This window comes from Elephantulus edwardii, unplaced genomic scaffold (assembly GCF_000299155.1).
Source record: "Elephantulus edwardii isolate Elephantulus edwardi_28Jun2011 unplaced genomic scaffold, EleEdw1.0 scaffold00127, whole genome shotgun sequence".
Lineage (NCBI taxonomy): Eukaryota > Metazoa > Chordata > Mammalia > Macroscelidea > Macroscelididae > Elephantulus > Elephantulus edwardii.
In genome coordinates this window covers 1,048,143-1,068,070 of record NW_006399877.1, presented here as the reverse complement: position 1 = coordinate 1,068,070, position 19,928 = coordinate 1,048,143, and the positions used below count along the sequence as shown (strand labels likewise).

Here is a 19,928-nt window from a genome sequence, read left to right as displayed (position 1 = left end):
ATGCATGAAGCTTATACTTTCCTTCCTTCAACTTAACAACTGATTCTCCAGCAGGTTTTCAGAGGCTATAAATTGCACAGGAGGAGTTTGTCCATCTTTCTCCCAAGCAGAAGCTGGTGGCATTGAACCATCCACCTTAGGGCTGGCAGTGTAACTCCTGATCCATTATGCCACTAGAGCTTTTTCCTTCCCTACTATATCCATTTTCTGAGGCTAACCTAACAAAGGGACACAAAGTGTGTGGTCTAAACCAACAGCAATTCGTCCCCTTGTATTCTGGGGCTGGAGGTCTGCATTCGTTGCACCAGCAGAGCCATGCTCTCTCTGAAGGTCCTTGGCAAAGTCCTTTCCTGTCTCATCAGCTCTGCTCGCTCCAGGTGCACTTCTGCTCGCTCCAGGTACACTTCGGCTGTGGCCACGTCATTTGTGTCTCTGCCTCCATCTTCACATGATCTGTTCTAAGTGTCTTCTGAAGTTTCTTTTAAGGACATTTGTCATTGGATTTTGGACCAAACTGATAATTCAGGATGATATCTTCATCTCTATATCCCTTTGTTAATCACATCAGTGGAGAGTGTTCTTCCAGATAAAACCATACTTCCAGGTTCTGGAGACGTGCTGTCGATGTACCTTTGGGAACCAGTTGCCCTGGCTGTTACATTTCCCCTTACACTTGTCCCCAATTGTCCCTGATCGCCTGCTGAATGTTTCCTTAGTTATTCTGCCTATTTTCCCTATCCTTTAGTAAATGTGGATTCCAGCAGAGCTGAGATTCTTTTACTGTTTGGTCCAACTTTGTTCCTCAAGTACCTAGATTAGTGCCTGGCACAGAGTAGGCACTTGAATGACAAAGCTTTGTCTCACATGTTTTGGTCATGTTGATGTTAGGTGCCATCAAGTAGAGTATGACTCATTGCACCCCTATGAACAATGTATCGGAACCCTGGACTATCCTGTGCCTTCCTCACAAAGTCTGGCACGGTAAAGCCCATTTCTGTAGTCCCTGTATCAATCTACCTGGTTGAAGGTCTTCCTCTCCTTCGCTGTTCTTCCACCTTCCCAAGCATGATGTCCCTCTCCAAGGAATAACCTCTTCTAGCAACATACCTAAAGTATGTGAGACAAAGCTTTATCGTCTTTGCCTCTAAGGAGCACTCTGACTGCACTTTCTCCAAGATATATCTATTCTTCTGGCAGCCCATGGGATGTTCAGTATTCTTTTCCAGCATCACCGTTCAAAGGCACCAATCTTATCCTTATTCATGTCCAGTTCTCAGGTGCATAGTAAGTGACTGAAAAAACCATGGCCTTTATCAGGTGTACCTTTGTCCTCATAATGACATCATTGCTCCCCAATAATTTTGATAGGTCCCTGACTACAGACTTTCCCAGTGCAATATGTCTCCTGATCTCCTGACTGTTGGTACTAAGTGTATTGGTTGTGGGTCCAAGTAAGATGAAGTCATTGAAAGTCTCAATATTTTTCTCATTTATCAGGATGTTGCCTATTGGTTCAGTAGCAGGGATTTTTTTCTTTATAAAAATTTGAAGAAAATTAAAACAGGCCCATGAGAAGCAAAATGACTCTGTGTATATCTCAGTTGAATTTAAAAATCATCTTAAGAATAGATTTGAAGGATTGAACACCAATGATGGAAGAACAGATGAATTGTAGGATGATATTAAGGATATCAGCCATGAAGAAAGCAAAAGGTCACTAAAAATACAGAGGAGAATGAAAAAACCAAAAGAGATGTCAGACTAGACTGAAAATCACACTAGAGCATTGAGGAGTCAAACAAAAGGAAGAAATGTTGAAATAAAAATGCTGAAGATACGATTTCAAAAAGCAGCTCAGAAAGGCAAGGCAAATTACTATGAAGGAATGTGCAAAGAGTTGGTATTTGAGCATAAAAAGAGAGGTACTTACTTAACATTTCTCAAGCTGAAAAAAACTGAAACACAAATTAGAAGTTCAAGTTGCAGTACATAGAGATGTTAGCGGGCGGAGGGGAGGGAATAGAATGGTCCAAGCATCATCAAAAGAAGATGGAGAGAATACATGCAGAGTCACTACACCAAAAAGAGTGGCAAACAGAATATTTCCTGAAAAACCATATGATCAAGAGCCAGTGATAATGAAGGAAGGAGTTCAAGCTGCACTGAAGGCAGTGGCAAAAAAATAAGGCCCCAGGAATTGGTGTGATACCAGTTGGTATGCGTCAAATGACGGATGAAGCCCTGGCTGTGCTCGCCAGTCCATGCCAGGAAATTTGGAGGAGAGTTGCCTGGCCAACTGGCTGTAAGGGATCCATATTTGTTTCCACTTCCACATGTGAGTATGCTGCTAAGAGCCCCCCTCGCCACACACACACACCAGGAGAGGGAGATAGTGCTTGGAAAGGTGGAGGGTCAGCAAAAGAGAGGAATCCCTTGATGAGATGGATTGACTGCAGCAGTGGGCTCAAGTGCATCAGAGATGATGAGGATGGCACAGGACAGACAGGGTTCAGATCTACTGCTTGTAGGGTCACTAAACAGGCAGAGGGACAGGTAGATTGCAAGTTAGATGGATAGTGATGTTCTTAGGTCATGGCTACTCAACTGCAACTCCTAGTGACCCTGTGTCCAACAGCTAGAAGCTCGACTCGCTCCGGGGCTGTCCTCACATTTCCGCTGTGCTTAGCTAAGGCCATTGTGACCATCACTGTGTCTTCTACCTGTTTATTTAGCTTCCCTCCCATCCATGCATGTGTGCATCCATTCTCTAGCTGTCTTTCTTTTTATCTATCCAGCCTATCTATCTATTATCGATCATCTGTCTAGCTGTTATTGTTAGGTACTTTGGAGTCAAGTACAACTCATAGCGAGCCTTTAAGGTGAAATCTTTGCTCTTTAACACATAATACAAACTGACAGATGTAGATAGATAGATAGATAGATAGATAGATAGATAGATAGATAGATAGATAATAAATAGATAGATAGATTAATGAACTGATGCACTGATGGAAGATGGATGAGTCAGTTAGACATGACCAGAGAAAAGTGTGGACAAAGAGGACAGGAGAGCACCCACTTTCTTCCCCAGCAGTGTGGAGAGGAAGACCTGCTCTCAGAACTTCTATGGGAAGTCCCAGCACAGCAACCATCAACTGAGAATGTTGATAGGATTCTAGGCTGTTAAATAGCTTTTACAAGATGCTCTTACCTGACTCTTGTACGACAAGAGTACATCCAAAGGATGGAGGGTTGTGTGGACCGATGAGAGGACCAGGTGGTGAATGGGCTGAGGGCAACCAGCTGCACTTGGAGGGACATAGAATGTCCTGCTGCAGTCATAGGAAATCCAGTCTTCACTTTATATGTGACCAACAAGGGGCATGTGGACTCAGGGCACCATGGGGAATGAGGGGCAGGGGGACAATGTGCTGAGACAACATGGGACGTGGTATACCTGAGACAGCAGCAAGCTCTGGTGGCCTAGTGACATGGGCTTGAGTGCCAACATCAAGGCACATGGCTTACATCCACAAGCTGCCCCAGGAGAAAGATGTGCGACCTCCTCCTGTGTGATTTACCGCCTCAGAAAACCCTCTGCAGGGTCAGCTACGGGTCGGTTCTGACTTGATGGTACACAACAGCAACAGCAAGCAGAGACAGAATTCATAAGAGACATATCCCAGGGATGCTCCACAGGGAATTTTTGACAGTAATCTTGAAGAAAGCACCTTGCGAGGTCTTTCTTGTGTGGTTCCAGAGTGTGGATATGAACTTCGAATTTTACACTAGTTGCTGTGGTTGTTTGGTGCCATCGAGCTGGCTGTGATTCGTGGGAACCCTCTGAACAGCAGGTTTACATCTTGCCCATCCTACGCCATCCTCATCATCTCCGACATACTTGAGCCCATTTGCATGCGTCAGCCCATCTTGTTGAGAGTTTTCTCTTCTGCTGACCATTTACCTCTCCCGGTGGAAGAACTTGTGCCTCCTGGTAACACGCCCAAAATACAGCGAGGTGGTAGTTCACCGTCCTTGCCTCTAAAGGCCACCCTGGTTACACGTTCTCCAAGGCAGTCTCGTTTGTTCTTTTGGGAGTCCATGGGACATTCAATACTCTTCTCCAACCCCACAATTCAAAGGCTTCAATTCCTTGATCTTCTTACTCCATTGTCCAACTTCCAGATCATGGGAGAGAACTGAAAACACTGTGGCTTGGATCAGGCCTTTAAAGTAACAATCTTGCTCTTTAATACTTTAAAGAGATCCTTCACAGCAAAGCTATGTAGTATTTGTCCTTTTGTGAGTGAGATATTTTACTCAGCATAATGTCCTCCTGGCTACCCCATGTTTTATAATGTTTTCTGTGTTCATTGATTTTCAGTGCAGCATAATATTCCATTGTGTGAATGTACAATAGTTTTTATATAAATCCCTTTGTTGCTGAGCACTTAGGTTGCTTTCATCTCTAGTGGGAAAAGAGTAGATAGATAGTTAACACGGCAGTAGGACAGATGAAGGGAAGAACTGTCTGAAAGGAATATAACATTAGGCATCATGTTTATGACGACAATCTGGAACAAAAGATGCACTGCGAGGTTGGCCAGGGGAGGAGGAGGGAAGAAAATGTGTAACAATGAATAAAAGTTAAAGTATAAATTCTTAAGAAATAAAGAGGTCCTTGACAGTAGGTTTCCCAATGCAATACATCTTAACCGCTGCTATCATGAGTACTGATGAGTATCCAAGCAAGATGAAACCATCAGCAACACAATTCTTTCTCCATCTACCATAATGTTTCCTTTTGGCAAGAATTTTTGTTTTCTTGGTGTTGAGATAAAACCCATATTGAAGGCTGTAGTCTCTGATCTCCTTCAGAAAGTGCTTCAAGTTGACCTCCCTGCTAGGAAGGTTGTATATCATCTGCATAACACAGATTGATGAGGAGTTTTACTCAAGCCCTTTGCCCCACATTCTTCTTCATAAAGCCAAGCTTCTTGAATTATTTTCTCAGCATACAGATTCAAAGCATGTGGAGAAAGGACACAGCCCTGGAATGCACCTGTCCTGATTTTAAACCATCCACTGGTCCCACATGCTTTCTGGGCAGCTGCTTCTTAGTATGCATATGTTTTGCATGAGCACAGTTAAGTGTTCTGGGGTTCCTGTTCTTTCCAGTGTCAGCCATCATCTGTTATGAATCACACAGTAAAATGAATTTTCATTGTCAATACAACACAGGTAAACATCTCTCTGCTATTCTTTTCCTCCAGCCCGAACTCATCAGACATCAGTTATGAGAGTCCTTATGCCACAGGCTCTTCTAAATCTAACTTGAATTTCTTGCCATTTTCTGTCAGTTCCAGCCATTTAAAAAGACTAACAAAATTTTTATTGTATATGACATTAATGACATTAATGCCATTATTGTATCATTTCATCACTCTGACCTTTTTTTGGAATGGACACACATATGATCTCTTCCAGTAAGTGAGCCAAGCAGCTGTCTTTTATTATTATTATTATTATTATTATTATTATTAATTTCAGTAAAAATTAACAGAGTTTTTGGATTTCCTTTCATTCATTGTTGCTTCTAAAGGTCTTAGCATTGCCTAGTCCAGGGCATCTGTTTGTTGAAGCATCTCAGCTAGTATTATATCAATGTTGTGGACCTTACATCTCGCCAATCCCTTCATTGCAGTGCATTGTTATTATCAAAATGGGGGAAAAAGAAAACACCTGCTTGCCATCAAGTTGGAACTGACTCATAGCTCATAGCTGACCCTCTAGCAGATTTTCAAAGGTATAAATCACACATGAGGAGATCGCCCATCTTTGTTCCATGGAACAGCTGATAGACTTGACCCACAGAGGCTCAGTGTCCCAGAACTAAACTCTGATCAGTGTGAGCCTGTCTTCTCTAAGTGTACCCGCAGTGCCCCTGTAACTGGCCAGTGTGAGCCTGTGTACCCCCCACACCCCTATAACTCTCATTCTGTAATACAGCTTCTCCCTTTATGCTCCATGGGGCAGGCTTTGGGGGAATGACGCTGGGTTCTTGAGAAGGCTTCTGGTGTTTTCCCCTTGACTGGCTAGAGACTTTTTCTGAGCCTTTAAATCTTAATTCAACAAATGTTTGTTGACAGCGCACCAGCAAACATGGTGCAAGATCCAACAGAGAGTAAGAAGGAAACAGCCCTTCCGGCTCGGCTCCTGCATGTGTCCAGGTGACTCAGGTCACCTCTCCTGGGTAAACTCTTTGTTCTTGAAACATCAGAATGGGGTTGGGAAGAGGTGTTCATGTTTGGCAGGAGGACAACCCAGGACAATTGGAGGACAACATAACTACAGTGGTTAACAGAGAGGTTGCTGGTCCCAACTCCAGAGACCACTTCTCACTGAGAATGTTTTGATCTCATTGCACCACATGGTCTAATGCTTCACACCATAAGCCATTGTGTTTTATTCAAGACTAAGACATCATAGAGTCACCAATAGTCATGCTCGACTCAAAGGCAATCAACAATAACAACAACAAGACGTCATATGGCCTGATTGGTTTGCTCTCTCCATAAATGTCCCTAGTAATTTTAAAGGTGAGGAAATTTTATTAAACTTGACCATATTTTGTTCTACTCATTATAAAACAAGGGAAATGATGTAACTCCAAGACCAATAGTAATAAATGTGATAATGATCTCCATGAGCTAAAGTAGGACATATGGAAGTACTTTGAAAAAGAATGAAACATTAAAACAATGCAAGAGCCTTCCATTATTACAAATTCAACATCTTCATAAGAGCCTGGGGTTGGTCAGCCGAATTCCTAGAAGCTTTGAATGCAAATGCATGGCCTTCTATTGTTGACGAAACCTCAAAACTTTTTTGAAGGCATCCTTAAATTCTGTATTCCGCAAGCAATAGATCAAGGGGTTCAAAATGGGGGTGAGGACAGTGTACAAAACAGAGATGAGTTTGTTAGAGCTTCGTGTGTCAATGGCCCGAGGCCGGACATACATGAAAAGCAAAGCTGTGTAAAAGATGGTGACCACGGTGAGGTGGGAGGCACAGGTGGAGAAGGCCTTCCAGCGACCAGTGCCTGCAGGGATGCGCAGCACAGCCAGGGTGATGCGTCCATAGGACAGCACAGTGACTATCAGGGGGGACACCAGGATGATGAAGGCCAGGACGAAGTCCACCAGCTCTGCAGTGGAGAAGTCCGTGCAGGCCAGTTTAAGGATGGGGGAAATGTCACAGAAAAAGTGATTCAAGACGTTAGAGCCACAGAACTTGGCACTAGAGATGAAATAGACCTTAACCACAGAGATGGTGAAGCCACTTGCAAAAGAGAAGGCTGTCAGCTGGACACAGAGTCCTGTGGTCATGATGACTTGGTATCGCAGGGGGTGGCAGATGGCCACATAGCGGTCATAGGCCATGGAGGCAAGGAGCACACACTCCGTGCACACCAGGGAGCTGAAGAAGTAGAGCTGAGTCATGCACCCCACGAAGGAGATGCGTTTCCTCTGAAGGAGGAAGCCGTCCAGCATCTTGGGGATGATGTCACACACGTACGATATCTCCAAGGATGACATGATGCCCAGAAAGTAGTACATGGGCCTGTGGAGGGGGCTGCTGCTCCAAACGGTGAAGATGATGGTCAAGTTCTCCACCAGGACGAAGAGGTAGATGAGCAGGAAGACGAGGAAGAGCACATACTGCAGCCCCGGTGCTGTGGGGAAGCCCAGCAGAATGAAGGCACTCACCTTGGTGACATTCTCTCCCTTCATTCCTCTGTGCTTGAAGGCTGCAGGTCTGCAAAACATCACCGAGCAAGAGTAAGGGGCTGAGGGGCAGCCGAGAAGTGGACAGGAGCCAGTCCTCAGGGGTGAGGCTGGATCCTGGCTTCCAGAGACCGGAAGCTTCTGCATAGGTCAGACCTAAGTCAAGCATTTACTATCGCCAGGTAACCACTTCACACCTGGTTTCATGTGAGTCTAGACCTTGTGGGGATTAGACTCCTGGAGTACCCTGCTCCCAACCCAACTTTCTTGGTAAAATAGCACGTCATCGGCAAAGAGGAAGCCCCTCAGCATGATGGACTTGCACGGTGCCTGCTCAGTGGGCGTAGGGCAGAGCAGCGATGGGGAGGTAGGCGTGAGACCGCGCAGGGTTTTGTGCTGTTGCTCCTGGGATGATTGTGAGTTGGAGTCAACAGCAGAACTATCCCACCTGAGCCACAGTGATTCCACCCTGTGTGATTTTCTTAGGATCTAGAACCCCTAAAGAGTCTAACGCTAAGGACAGGCCCCAGCTCGCCGTCCTGGCTTCTCGCTCACAAACGCTCCAGATCCTGCGAGTGTGCAGCTGCCCTGAGAGCCTGGAGCCAATAGAAACGTCAGACTGAACAGAATGATGCCCGGGCATCTACTTCCACAGAGACGCCGCCTTGGCAGTGCCGAGGATTGGCCCTGTGCTGCCCTGCGGGGTTGCTCGCTGTGCACAGAATCGACTTGATGGCTCATGAATGTTGTTCTACATCATTAGATTGTGGACCTTTTCTTTGTTCCAGACTTGATTCTATAAAAGAGAGTGGCATAGACAGCGCGCATGTGAATAGGTGATGGCCAGATCCAGGTTAACCAGACCCCGACCCAGATACACTCATGGGGCCTGGAGGTCCTCCCCAGAGCAGGGGCCTCTGGGCCAAGTGGGGAACTGCTCTGGTGTCCATCTTTGTGCCAAACAAGACTCCTTTAAAACACTGTAGAGGAACAAAAAGGCAAAGTCCTATAAGATCCAAAGGTTTCAGAGGGGACAGCCAGCAAAGCGGAGGTCTTGGTTATGTACTGAAGGCAAAGAAACTGTGGCAAAGTATTTGAAATCTTGTGGTTGAGAAAGAAAAGCCTGAAATCTACTTCCTAAAGTTACAGCCAGAGAAACCCGTGTGCACATCTCTCCTCCAAAGTCCTTGTTCTCCGGGAGCAGCAACCAAAGCTAGCAGAAAACCGGCTGGCTTTCTTTCGTTCTGTTGGCCCTTGAAGGGGAGCAGCTGCCTGGCACTTGGCAAGGGTGGTAGCACAAGAGTGAGAATGGGGGATGAAACGGTGAACATCAACCCACCTCAATAAAGGAAATGCCACCTCATTCTACCCATATGTCAAGTGTTATAACATGAGTCGTGCCATTTAACCTTGTTAGAGTCATTGGAAAAAGGTGATGTCATCCCCATTTCCAGATGAGAATTCTACGGCTAGAGAGCCAGACTGGGGAGTCAGCCCAGTTCACAGCACCTGGGCACATGCCAGGCTCTGCTGCCCCCACAGCTGTGACTCCTCCAGTCAAATATCAACAAAGGATAAATGGTCCCTGTTGGTGAGGCTGCTACTGTGGGCTCGTCGAGGTGTAGACATGCTTAATGGTGCCTTCTGAGCCTACGCTCGCAGGCTGTGAAAAGGAAAAGTCCAAGAGCAGATTGCACTATTCAGAAAGAAAGGCAGAGAACATTCTTTAAGAAGTAGGTCTAAGATGCACACGGCGCTCACAACAGTGCTATTCACAAGAGCAAGAATGTGGAAACAGCCCAAATGCCCGTCAACAAACAAATGGGTTGAGAAATTCTGGCCCATCCACACATGGGAAACTACACAGCACTAAGGAAAAGCAATTTTGTGAAGTACTATCTAACATGCGAGAGTCTAGAGAGCATTATGCTGAGTGAACTGACTTAGCTTCATAAAATAAAATACTACGTAAGATCATTATTGTAAAAATAGAAAGATGAGTAGTAAGATTTATACAAATGTTCAAGAGGGGGAGAGGGGAGGGCAGAAGGAGAGGGAAAAGGGGAAGCGGCTATCACTAGGGAAGCTGAGTTCAGTGATCAAGTCCATTGTTAAGGTCACTGTGACAGTCTTTCTTCCTCTCATTCTCTGAACCTCTAGCTTTCCCAGCATGACGTCTTTTTCCAAGGATTGATCCCACCTGACAAACTGTCCAAAGTGAGGCAGAGTAGAGCCATCCTTGCCTCAAAGGAGCACCCTCCAGATTACACTTCCTCCAGGACAGACTTGTTTGTTCTTCCGGCTCTCAGTGGGCTGTTCAATACTCATCTCCAACACCACAGCTCAAAGGCATCATGCTTGGAAAGGCTGAGGTCAGTGAAGAAGAGGAAGGCTTTCGACAGGATGGATCTATAAGGTGACTGGACCACGGGCTCAGTAGCAGCAGAGGTGATGAGAGCTCGCAGGACAGAGGACGGTTCAGATCTGTCATTCACAGCATCTGAATGTTGACTCAGTGGCATCTAACAACATAAACAGCAATAGTATGTGATAGTAAATGAAATAAAATGTAGACAATAGTACTAAGGAACTCTGTAGCTGTGTAATGAATGCAAATAGGATAAACTTACTTAGCAAAAGATAATGGTTCCCAAATTATGAGAGGAAACAATCTATTATGTATTATCTACAAGAAGTAGACAAACCCCTTCATCTCAGAGAGACTGAACACACACTTAGATTGTTGTTGTTGTTGTTGTGTATCTCTGAGTCGGAACTAACTAGCTGGCCCTCCAATGAGTTTTCAGAGACAGTAAATCACACTTGACACCAGCAGTCAGGAAATCAAAAGACAAATTGCACTGGGGAAATCTGCTGTCAAGGATCTATGTCTCCAGAGTACTGAGAAGCAACGATGTCAGTCTAGAGACTAAGGTGCACCTGATCCAGGCCATGGTTTTTGCAATTACTTGCTATGCATCAGAGAGTTGGACAATGACTAGGAATGACAGAATAAGAATTGATGCCTTTGAGTTGTGGTGCTGGAGAAGAGTCCTGAACATACCATGGACTTCCAAGAAAACAAATAAGTCTGTCTTGGAGAGGGTGAAATAAAATTTCTCCTTGGAGGCTAGGATTTTGAAGCTCCTTCTCACATACTTAGGACATGTAGCCAGGAGGGACCAGTCTTTGCAGAAGGACATCATGTTCTGAAGGGTGAAGGAACAGTGCAGGAGAGGAAGCTGTGTCAGAGTCAGTGAGACTGGCTCAGCTCAGTTCACAGCTGTTGTACATAAGGTTGCAGGTGACTCAAAGACATTTAACAACAAGTCAAGAAGGTAAGGCAGCTCTAGTGGCCTAGTGGTAAGGAGCTTCACTGAAATCCTGAAGGTGCGCAGTTCAAATCTATCAGCTGCTCTTCAAGGAGAAAGATGGGCAAACTCCTCCCAAGTGATTAAACTCCCTCTGAGAACCTGCTGTGGGCAACACTTAGGTTAGGTCTACCAGCTAAAAGGAAGGAAGGAGAAGATGGTGATCTTTAGAACTTCATGTGACCAAGTGAAACCCAAGATCCAAAAAGGTCACTTTTATGCTGGCCCTTCCAGTCAATAAATGACCTAAGAACAGTCTTCACAAAGCCCGACCTTGATATGGGAGGAAGGGAGGACTGGAATTCCTTCGTGAAGGAGCAGCCAACTCTAACACACAGCTCTCACAACTTGACAGACCGCACAGTAAATCAAGTAATTACACAGACCATTAGGATGATATAATTTATGATGTGATTTCATGGCTATTAAGCTCAATACCTTGATAGAAATACTTTTGTTTCCAGTGCCCAGGGAGACACTTTCTTGGGAAAAATTCTATAATGACATCAAAGAAAAAAATCAACAAATTCTAAAGGATCAGCCATAGATCCCCTATTTCTTTGAAAACAATATCAGAAAAGGATAATTATAGTCTTAAATTAAGAGCACGAATTTAAAAATTGTTTGCACACGGGAAGAATCAATCTTAGAAGTTAATGGAGTTGAGAAATGATGGAGAGGGGAACAAAAGAAAATGAATCTAATAATGAAATAAAAAAGTAAGTCAGTATTTTGCTTTTTTTGCAAAATGCATAAAGGTGGCTGATAGAAATTGTGCACGTTTTTTAAAAGAGATTACTTCCTAGTATTTCCATCTCCATTGTTTATTGAGTAGGATGGGAAGGAAAAGTCAAACTGTTGAAAACCAGAGAAAATGTAGCCATGGCTTCTTAACGTCAACTATTAAAAAGCATCTTGATTGTCTACTATGTACTGTTGTTGTTGCTGTTGTTGTTGTTAAGTGCCGTCAAGTCAAGTATGACTCATAGCAACCCTATGAACAAGAGATCTGAACTCTGGTCTATCTTGCGCCATCCACCTACCTCCTGAGACAGCACAGCCCACACTAGAGCCATTGCAGCAGTCACCATGTCAATCCACCGGGTCAAGGGTCTTCCTCTCCTTCACCGACCTTCCTCCCTTCCCAGCATCATGTCCCTTTCCAAAGGATAGGTCCTCCCAGCAGCATGTCCAAAGTATGGGAGGTGAAGCCTCATCATGCCTGCCTCCAGCGAGCACTCCAGCTGCACCCTCTCCAGGACACGTCTGAATGCCCATGGGATGATCAGTCCTCCTCCAGCCGCACAGCTCAAAGGCATCAATTATTCTTCTGTTGTCCTTATCCACTGTCCAGCTCTCAGATGCAGAGCTACGACTCAGCATGAATAGCAAAGACTATGGCCTGAATCAGACACACCTTAGTCCTCAAACTGACATCATTACTCCTCAACAAGTTGCAGAGGTCCCTAACTGCAGACTTTCCCAGTGCAATGCGTCTTGTGCTTTCCTGACTGCTGGTACCAAGGATGTTAATTGTGGATCCAAGTAAGATGAAGCTGTTGGTCCACAATTAACTATGCACTATTATAAAAAAATAACAGTGGTCGATAAAAAATATTGAAATTTATTAATAGCAGAGTAAACATAAACTTCTAACTGCACAGAGAAAAGTTTGTAGCACTCTAATAAAAAGTTTGTAGCACTCTTTGTAGCTTTCATCAAAGGAGAAATTATAATTGAAATTCTACATGCCATTAGAACGTAACAATGATGGAAACTCTATCTGTGACATGGTCCCTTTATGTCTAGAGGAGATTTTACATTAGGAAATGCTTTCAAAAATGCCCTGGTGGCATAATGGTTACAACTCTTGGCTACTAACCTGTGAGGTCAGTGGTTCAAGCTCAGTGGCCAATGTGAGAATAGGGTGGCCGGTGGGCAGTGGTGTGAGGGCACTGAGGGCGTTCTGCTCTCTTACAGGGTTGGGATTTTTGGAGTTGGACTCCACTTGGCAGCATGGGCAATGTTTGTTGGGCAAATGCTTTCAATCTAGGATCACAAGGAAAAAAATAAGTTTTCAAATTATGTAGGAAAACAGTGGATGTCCCCAGGGGCAAAGCAGAAAAAGAGGAGGTGGCCCAGTTAGGGGGCAGTGAAACCCCTCACGTGCGCTCGGTACAGAGCTGTGCTTCCAGGTTAGGGTCTCATCCTCTGAGATCATCAGAGTCGTGGCCCCACTCCATGGCCCAGCAGACTGCCAGGAGTGCAGCGTCCAGCCCTGACCACAGCGTGGTCCTGTGCTCTTGGGGCTGGGCTCGAGCTGGGCTTTCACTATGCTTTAGGGCTGCCCCTTCAGTGGACATCTGCCTGTGGCCCCCACGGCCATGCCTATGTCTGGATACAGCAAAGGAGAGGGCCCCTTTCTCAGCCCTTTGTCCATGCAGTCGAAAGCAAACACCTAGGAGAGGCCATGGTCGCCGCTGCCTTGTCTCACTTGCCACTGTCTCGATCACTGGTGTGGCCCTCAAACCCCCAGCAATAATGAAAATCTAGAGTCATTTCTGGCATCTTCAGGGATGGAATGATGAGGTGTAGATGAGCAAGAGATGGAAGGAGAGAAGGGGGCCTCAGAGATGGAGGCCAGGGCAAGAGGGAGGGGAGGAGGCAGGCCGCTGCCCAGTTCAAGGCCAGTGTGGTCGGAGTCACCCAGTGTCTCCCACGAGAAGGTGAAGTGTGGAATTGTTCTTTAGGAAGTGGCCCAGGCCGGCTCCTGCCCATCTCCAGGACACCTTCTGGCTTCCAGAAATGAGGAGGTGAGTGAGTGAAAAAGGTGGGGAGAGAGTGAACAAACAGAGGCAGGGGAGGAAGTGAGAGTGAACAAAAAAGGGGGGATTGTGTGGCCAAGTGGGAGAGGGGGAAGGGAGTGGACAAGCAGAGAAAGGGGGTGATAGTGGACAAACAAGGGGGACGAGAGAGTGGACAAGTGGGAGAGGGGATGGAGGAGTGGACACGCAGATAGAGGAGGGGTGGTGCAGACCTCGAGTGGCCGAGGGGCCCAGGCCTGTGACAGAGGCAGAGTCCCAGGACAGACAACTGCCATCCACCTCACAGAGCTGAGGTGGGAAACATGGACCAGTGAGAACGGAGGCGGCTTGGTGCTCTTGATGAGGAACTCTGACCAGCAAGGAGAGGACGGATGCTGAGGGGCGGAGGGAGCCCCGGAGAGTGCCGTGTAGGGAGCTGAGAGCGAATGTGGAGAGGACCCCACAACGGGATCCATGTCCAGTGGGAAGACCTCCCACTACATGGACCTAGTCACTCCACTTTCGGGGACAGGATCCATGGGAACCTACCTGGGAGCACAGCTGGCCTGCTTGTGGGTGCCCTGGGCCAAGTGCAGGCCAGGATCATTTGTTGTCCCTCGGACAGTCTGGTGGCCTAAGCCTGGAGCACCGGAGTGGCAGCTGGCCCTGAGCTGAGTATGTGCTGGTTTAAAGGAGGTGGCGCTGGGACGCTGGCGTCCTTCCCCATCCAGCACACATGTGAGGACTCCAGAGTCCAATTACTCTGCCGCGGGGACCTAACTGCCCCTCACTGCCAATTAGCACGTGTCCACGGGCATCTCGGGGCCTGGGCAGGAGAGGCGTCCGAAGACTCAGCCTGGCTTCAGCAGGAGGGGTTCGCCGTGTCACCCAGCTTCACTGCTGACCATCCAGACCTCTCCCAGGCCAGGCGCTCGGACCTGGGCACGGTTCTGTTCTCATCTCCTCTACCTCCAGCCAAGACATCCAAGATGCCCCTCCTCAGAGCCAGACAGGAGTGTGACCTCTCTTGAGGACAGAGGCCTTTTCCAGGGGCCATGACCATGAGCTGGCCTGGGAGACTGCGAGGAGAACAAGCATGTTGGTGCTGGAGAGGATGAAAACAGGCTGCTCCTTGGAAGCAAGGATTCTGAAGCTCCATCTGACATACTTTGGGCATGTTGCAAGGAGGGGCCAGTCCTTGGAGAGTAATATCAAGCTTTGGGTGGCGGAGGGACAGCACAAGAAAGGAAGACCCTCAATGAGATGGACTGATCCAGTGACTCGGGTAATGGGGGGTAGGTGTGTCAGAGACAATAAGGTTGGCACAGGACAGAGCAGGTTGTAGTGCTATTACACACAGGGTCGCTATGAGTCACAGGCGACTCGATGGCACATAACAACCACCACCACCTGTTGACAGGTCTCTGGATTGTTGCCACTTTTTAAATGTCACAAACACATGTTAGGATTATTTGAGTGCCCAGCTCTATATGTGCAGAGATTTTCCTGTTGGACGAATAGTGCAGTTGGTGGTTTCTGTAGAAATGAACTCTGGATTTTTACCACAAGAACCTTTCCAAAGTGCCTGCCCCGTTTTCCATCCTCAGCGTGTTCTTTCTCTGTGTCCTCACTTCTGTGTGGTACCCTCTCCTGTTTTCATGTCAGTCACTCTGAGGAACTTGTCTTTGGTGGCCTAGTGGTGAGGAACTGCCCTGACAAGCTGAAAGCATGTGATTTGAGCCCCCCAGCTGCTCTGCAGGACAAGGATGGGCAATCTCCTCCCACGCGAGTTCCTGCTTCTGGAAACCTGCTGAAGGTCAGCTGTGAGTTGGTTGTGACTCTGAGTCACTCAACAACAATAAGAACATTGAAAGTTTCTCAAGAGCCAGAAAGCTCTCGGGATTGCGGTGCACAGGACTGCGGTGCCCAGGATTGCAGTGCAGTTTCTTGCCACAAGGCCACAAGAGCTCACTAATGTCATTAGTGCTTATTAGTCATTCATATACACTTTTTTGTGCAGAAATTTTTAAATATTTGTTCTTAAAAACAGGGCTGTCTGTGTCAAGAGGCATAAAGATCTTTGATTTCTAACTGCACATTAGCTGATGTGCACCGGCCTCAGCTGCCTCATGCTGACCGGATAAGGTGGTTTCTGACTCACTGGCATTGGCATTGGCCTATGGGTGCAGTGACCAGAGGCCTAGGTGAATGGCACCCACAAAGGGAGTCTGTGTCCCTGCTAAGAATCTGTGAACATGGTGAACCCTAATCTTTCGAGCGGTGCTCCGGGGACTCCTGCCCACGTTAAAGCACGTCCCTCTCCAGTTCCTGGAAGGCTTCTTGATCTGAAGGATATTCCTGTGACCTGGTGTAGCTACACACACTTCCATTTAGTGAATATTTGCATGACATACGTTTGCTCCTCTGGGACTTCCATCTTTTCTATGTCTCTATATTTAAGTTAGGTGTTCTAGTGGCCTAATGGCAAGAAGCTGCGCTGCAATCCTGAAGGCATGCAGTTCGAAGCCACCAACTGCTCCGCAGGAGAAGGATGGACAGGCTCCCCCCATGTGATTAACTGCCTCTGAAAACCCGACGGAGGGTCAACTATGGGTCGGTCTGACTCAATAGTGTACAACAACAGCATATTTAAGTCACAGAATCCCCGGGTGTCATAAGCACTTAAGTGTTCAAGTACTAACCAAAGGATTGGGTATAAAGATCACCCCCACCGAGAACCGTTCTGAGTGCAGCTGTCCTAGCACACACGGAGGTGGAGCTTGTCAGCAGGGACCCTGTTGATAGGTTATATTGTTATGCCTCTTACATACTATGCTGTCATAGATAAGTGTCAGCCAGTCAATTCCAGCTTAAAGCGACCCTGCGTATCACACAGCGTGTAAACACTCGCCTGATCCTCAGCCTTACTCATAGCCTCCGCCAAGTTCAAGACTAGTGCTGTCCTAACAGTGTCAATTCACCTCACTGAAGGTCTTGCTCTCTTTCTCCGGCCCTCCACCTTTCCAAGCACAATGCCCCCTTCCAAGGACTGGACCCTTCTGAAAACATACTCAAAGTACGTGTGAGAAATCTCACCATCATTGCCTCTGAGGAGAATTCTGCTTACACTTCTCTAACACAGACTTTATTATTATTTTGTGGGTCCACATATTAAATACTCTTTCCCAACACCACGATTCAAGGTCATAGGTTCTGCTCTAGTCTTCCTGACTCTTTGTCCAACTTTCATGTGCATGTGAATTAACTGAAAGGGGAAAAAATGGGTTCGATCAGGTACACCTTAGTTTTTAAACTGACTTCCTTGCTCTAGAGCAAGTAGATTGGCCCAATGTGATGGGCATTTTGGTTTCTTGACTGTGGCTCCCACGGGTGTGATTGTGGATCCAAGTACAAGGAGATCCTTGACCTCAGTCTTCTCTCCATCTATCTTGATGTTGCCTTGTAATCCGGTTGTGAAGCTTCTGTTTTCTGGACGTAGAGGTGTATCCATAGGAAGGTTGCAGTCCTTGATCTTCTGCAGTAAGTGCTTCAAGGTCTTGTCACTTTTGGCCAGCAAGCACAGTGATGTTTTGTGGGTCCAATTTTTAGCCAATCTTGTCATCTTAAAATTTTAAATGTAATTAAATCCATTTAAAAAAAGCAATTGATGATTTAACTTTGTTGATATCACTTATTATTTTTTAAATTGACAACTTATATTTCTTTTTCTCTGTTTCCTATAGAAATTTCCAATTATAGTGTCATAAAAACAGTGACTAGCACAACAGGCTTGAGCTGACAAAGATCGTGAGACGGTGTAGGGCAGGGCAGGGTTCACCCCTGTTGCTGTCAGGACCACGGTGCATTGTGGTCAACTTGGTATCAACAAGGACATTTTCTATTGAATGAATTAAACCTGTTTAATCAGTAAAGTTCACTTTCTTACTCTCCAGTCAGCTCTGACTCCTGTTCCGCCCCCATCAGGTTTCTGAGGCTGTGTGTATTTACAGAGGTAGACTACTGACCTTCATCCTGAGAAATGCCTAGTGAGTTCAAACCACCAGCATCTGCACTAGCAGTTACACACCATGACACTGTGATATGTGGATCTCTTCTGATAGTAATAGAACACTACAACAAAACCCACTGCCATTAAATCAGCCCTGAGTCATGGTGCCAAGCCGCCCCGTTGGGTTTCCAAGGTGCACTGCCACCGCAGAGGCTGAGCATCCCTGGCCGTTCCAACCCACCAACAGTTCCATGAGTCAGAGATGAGCCATCTCCTCCAGCCTGATTTACAGCCTCTAAAAACTTGCTGGAGGGTTCACTATGAGTCAGTTCTGACTCTATAGCAATGAATTTGAAACTTCACAGAAACCTGATGTTGCCTCTTTCTTGCATGGGGCAACTGGTAGGTTCAAACCATCAATCATTTGTTTAGAGTTTACTGCGTACTTAAGCACTCAGACCACAGGTTCCTACAGGACATTCATTTCTCTCCTCTCAAGTTTTAAAATAGTCTATATAAATCTTAAAGTGCATACATTATTAATTTTGCTATTTATACAATCTATAGTATTTAATGTCTATGGATTTACTGACACTTCGATTTCTCTTTATTCCTTCTCACGTTTCTGATTTCCATCTGAGGCCACTTGGAGAAAATAGTTGGAACAATACAAATATGATACAATTCTGTGTTTCTTTAGGATTTCTTTCATTTCCTTTTAAAGATTTTATAGTTTTTAGTGTTTATCTAGTGCCTTTTATTAAATGTATTTTTTATTATTTTTTGGAATTATAGAGTTAAAATTTTTTATTTTACTGTTGTTTGTTGCTACTGTGTGTAGGAAATAGGTAATTTCTAAACTCCAAGTTATGTCATTTTTGCATGTAATAGAGATTGTTAAAATGTCACAGAACCAAGCAAAATCATCGTGTGTGAGGGCTGCTTAGGCTCAGAGCCAACTTGACCATACCTGGTACCACCACCACTTTATATCCTGAAATCTTACCAGTTCATTTATTGGAACCAGTAGTTGAATCATAGCATAATGGGAATTTTGTGTGTAGATAATCACATGTTCTGTGAATAAACACTTTTAATTATTTGTATGTGCGTGTATGTACTAAGTGCTACATCTCTTATTTATTTTTCTTTTCTTATTGCATTGGCTGAAATCTCTAGTCCAGAGATTTTTAAATAAAAATAGAGATTCTTGTCTTTTTCCTGACTCTATGGGAAAAACATTTTGTTTTCTAACAACACACAAAATATTAGCTTTATGTTTGGGGGTTTGTGTGTGTGTGTGTTTAACTTTTCTCTTATATTGGTTTGCTTACAAAGTTCTTATGCATTGTATTTCACACCATCCTTTATTCACATTGTGTTGCATACAATCATTCCCATTCATGCCCTTTCAGCTTGATAAAATTTTCTTTCAGCTGTCCTCGTTAGTATAGTGGTGAGTATCCCCACCTGTCACGTGGGAGACCGGGGTTCGATTCCCCGACGGGGAGGCACGCGTCCTTTTCCAGTGCTTGTCTTAGTGTCTCGGCGAGAATCCCACAGGGAAGCTGCAGACAGTGGGTCTGCATGTTCTCTTTAGCTCAACATAAGTGTTTAATTTTTAGGAAATACTATTTGTCTATTTTCTGCTGTTGAAGAGTTTTTAGTTGTGTTTGATGGACTAGTCTTATAATAAACTAAGATCCCTACAAAAAAATTTTTCTTTCATTTTTCTATTCCTAGTTTTTTAAATATTTATTCTTAATAAGTATGCTGAATTTTGTCTAAGGCTATCCCCCTGCCATGTTCATTGAAAACACGTGATTGTCTCTTTAATACTGTTGTTGTTGTTGTTGTTGTTAAGTGTCATCGAGTCGTAGACAACTCATTACAACCCTACGAACAAAAGACCTGAAGACTTGTATAACTTTCATCATTTCTCCACTTTCATTGAGTT

General features: G+C 45.3%; 1 protein-coding gene and 1 non-coding gene across 2 annotated transcripts; one reads left to right on the top strand and one right to left on the bottom strand.

The window, feature by feature from the left end:
• Positions 1-6,860: 6,860 nt before the first annotated feature.
• LOC102860410 (olfactory receptor 6B3-like) lies at positions 6,861-7,793 on the bottom strand. The gene has a single exon (XM_006893502.1). The coding sequence runs from the start codon at positions 7,791-7,793 to the stop codon at positions 6,861-6,863; it is 933 nt and encodes a 310-aa protein (XP_006893564.1).
• An 11,617-nt stretch (positions 7,794-19,410) lies between these two features.
• Positions 19,411-19,482, top strand: TRNAD-GUC. The gene has a single exon. It is a non-coding gene; the product is annotated as a tRNA-Asp (tRNA).
• The last annotated feature ends 446 nt before the right edge of the window (positions 19,483-19,928 follow it).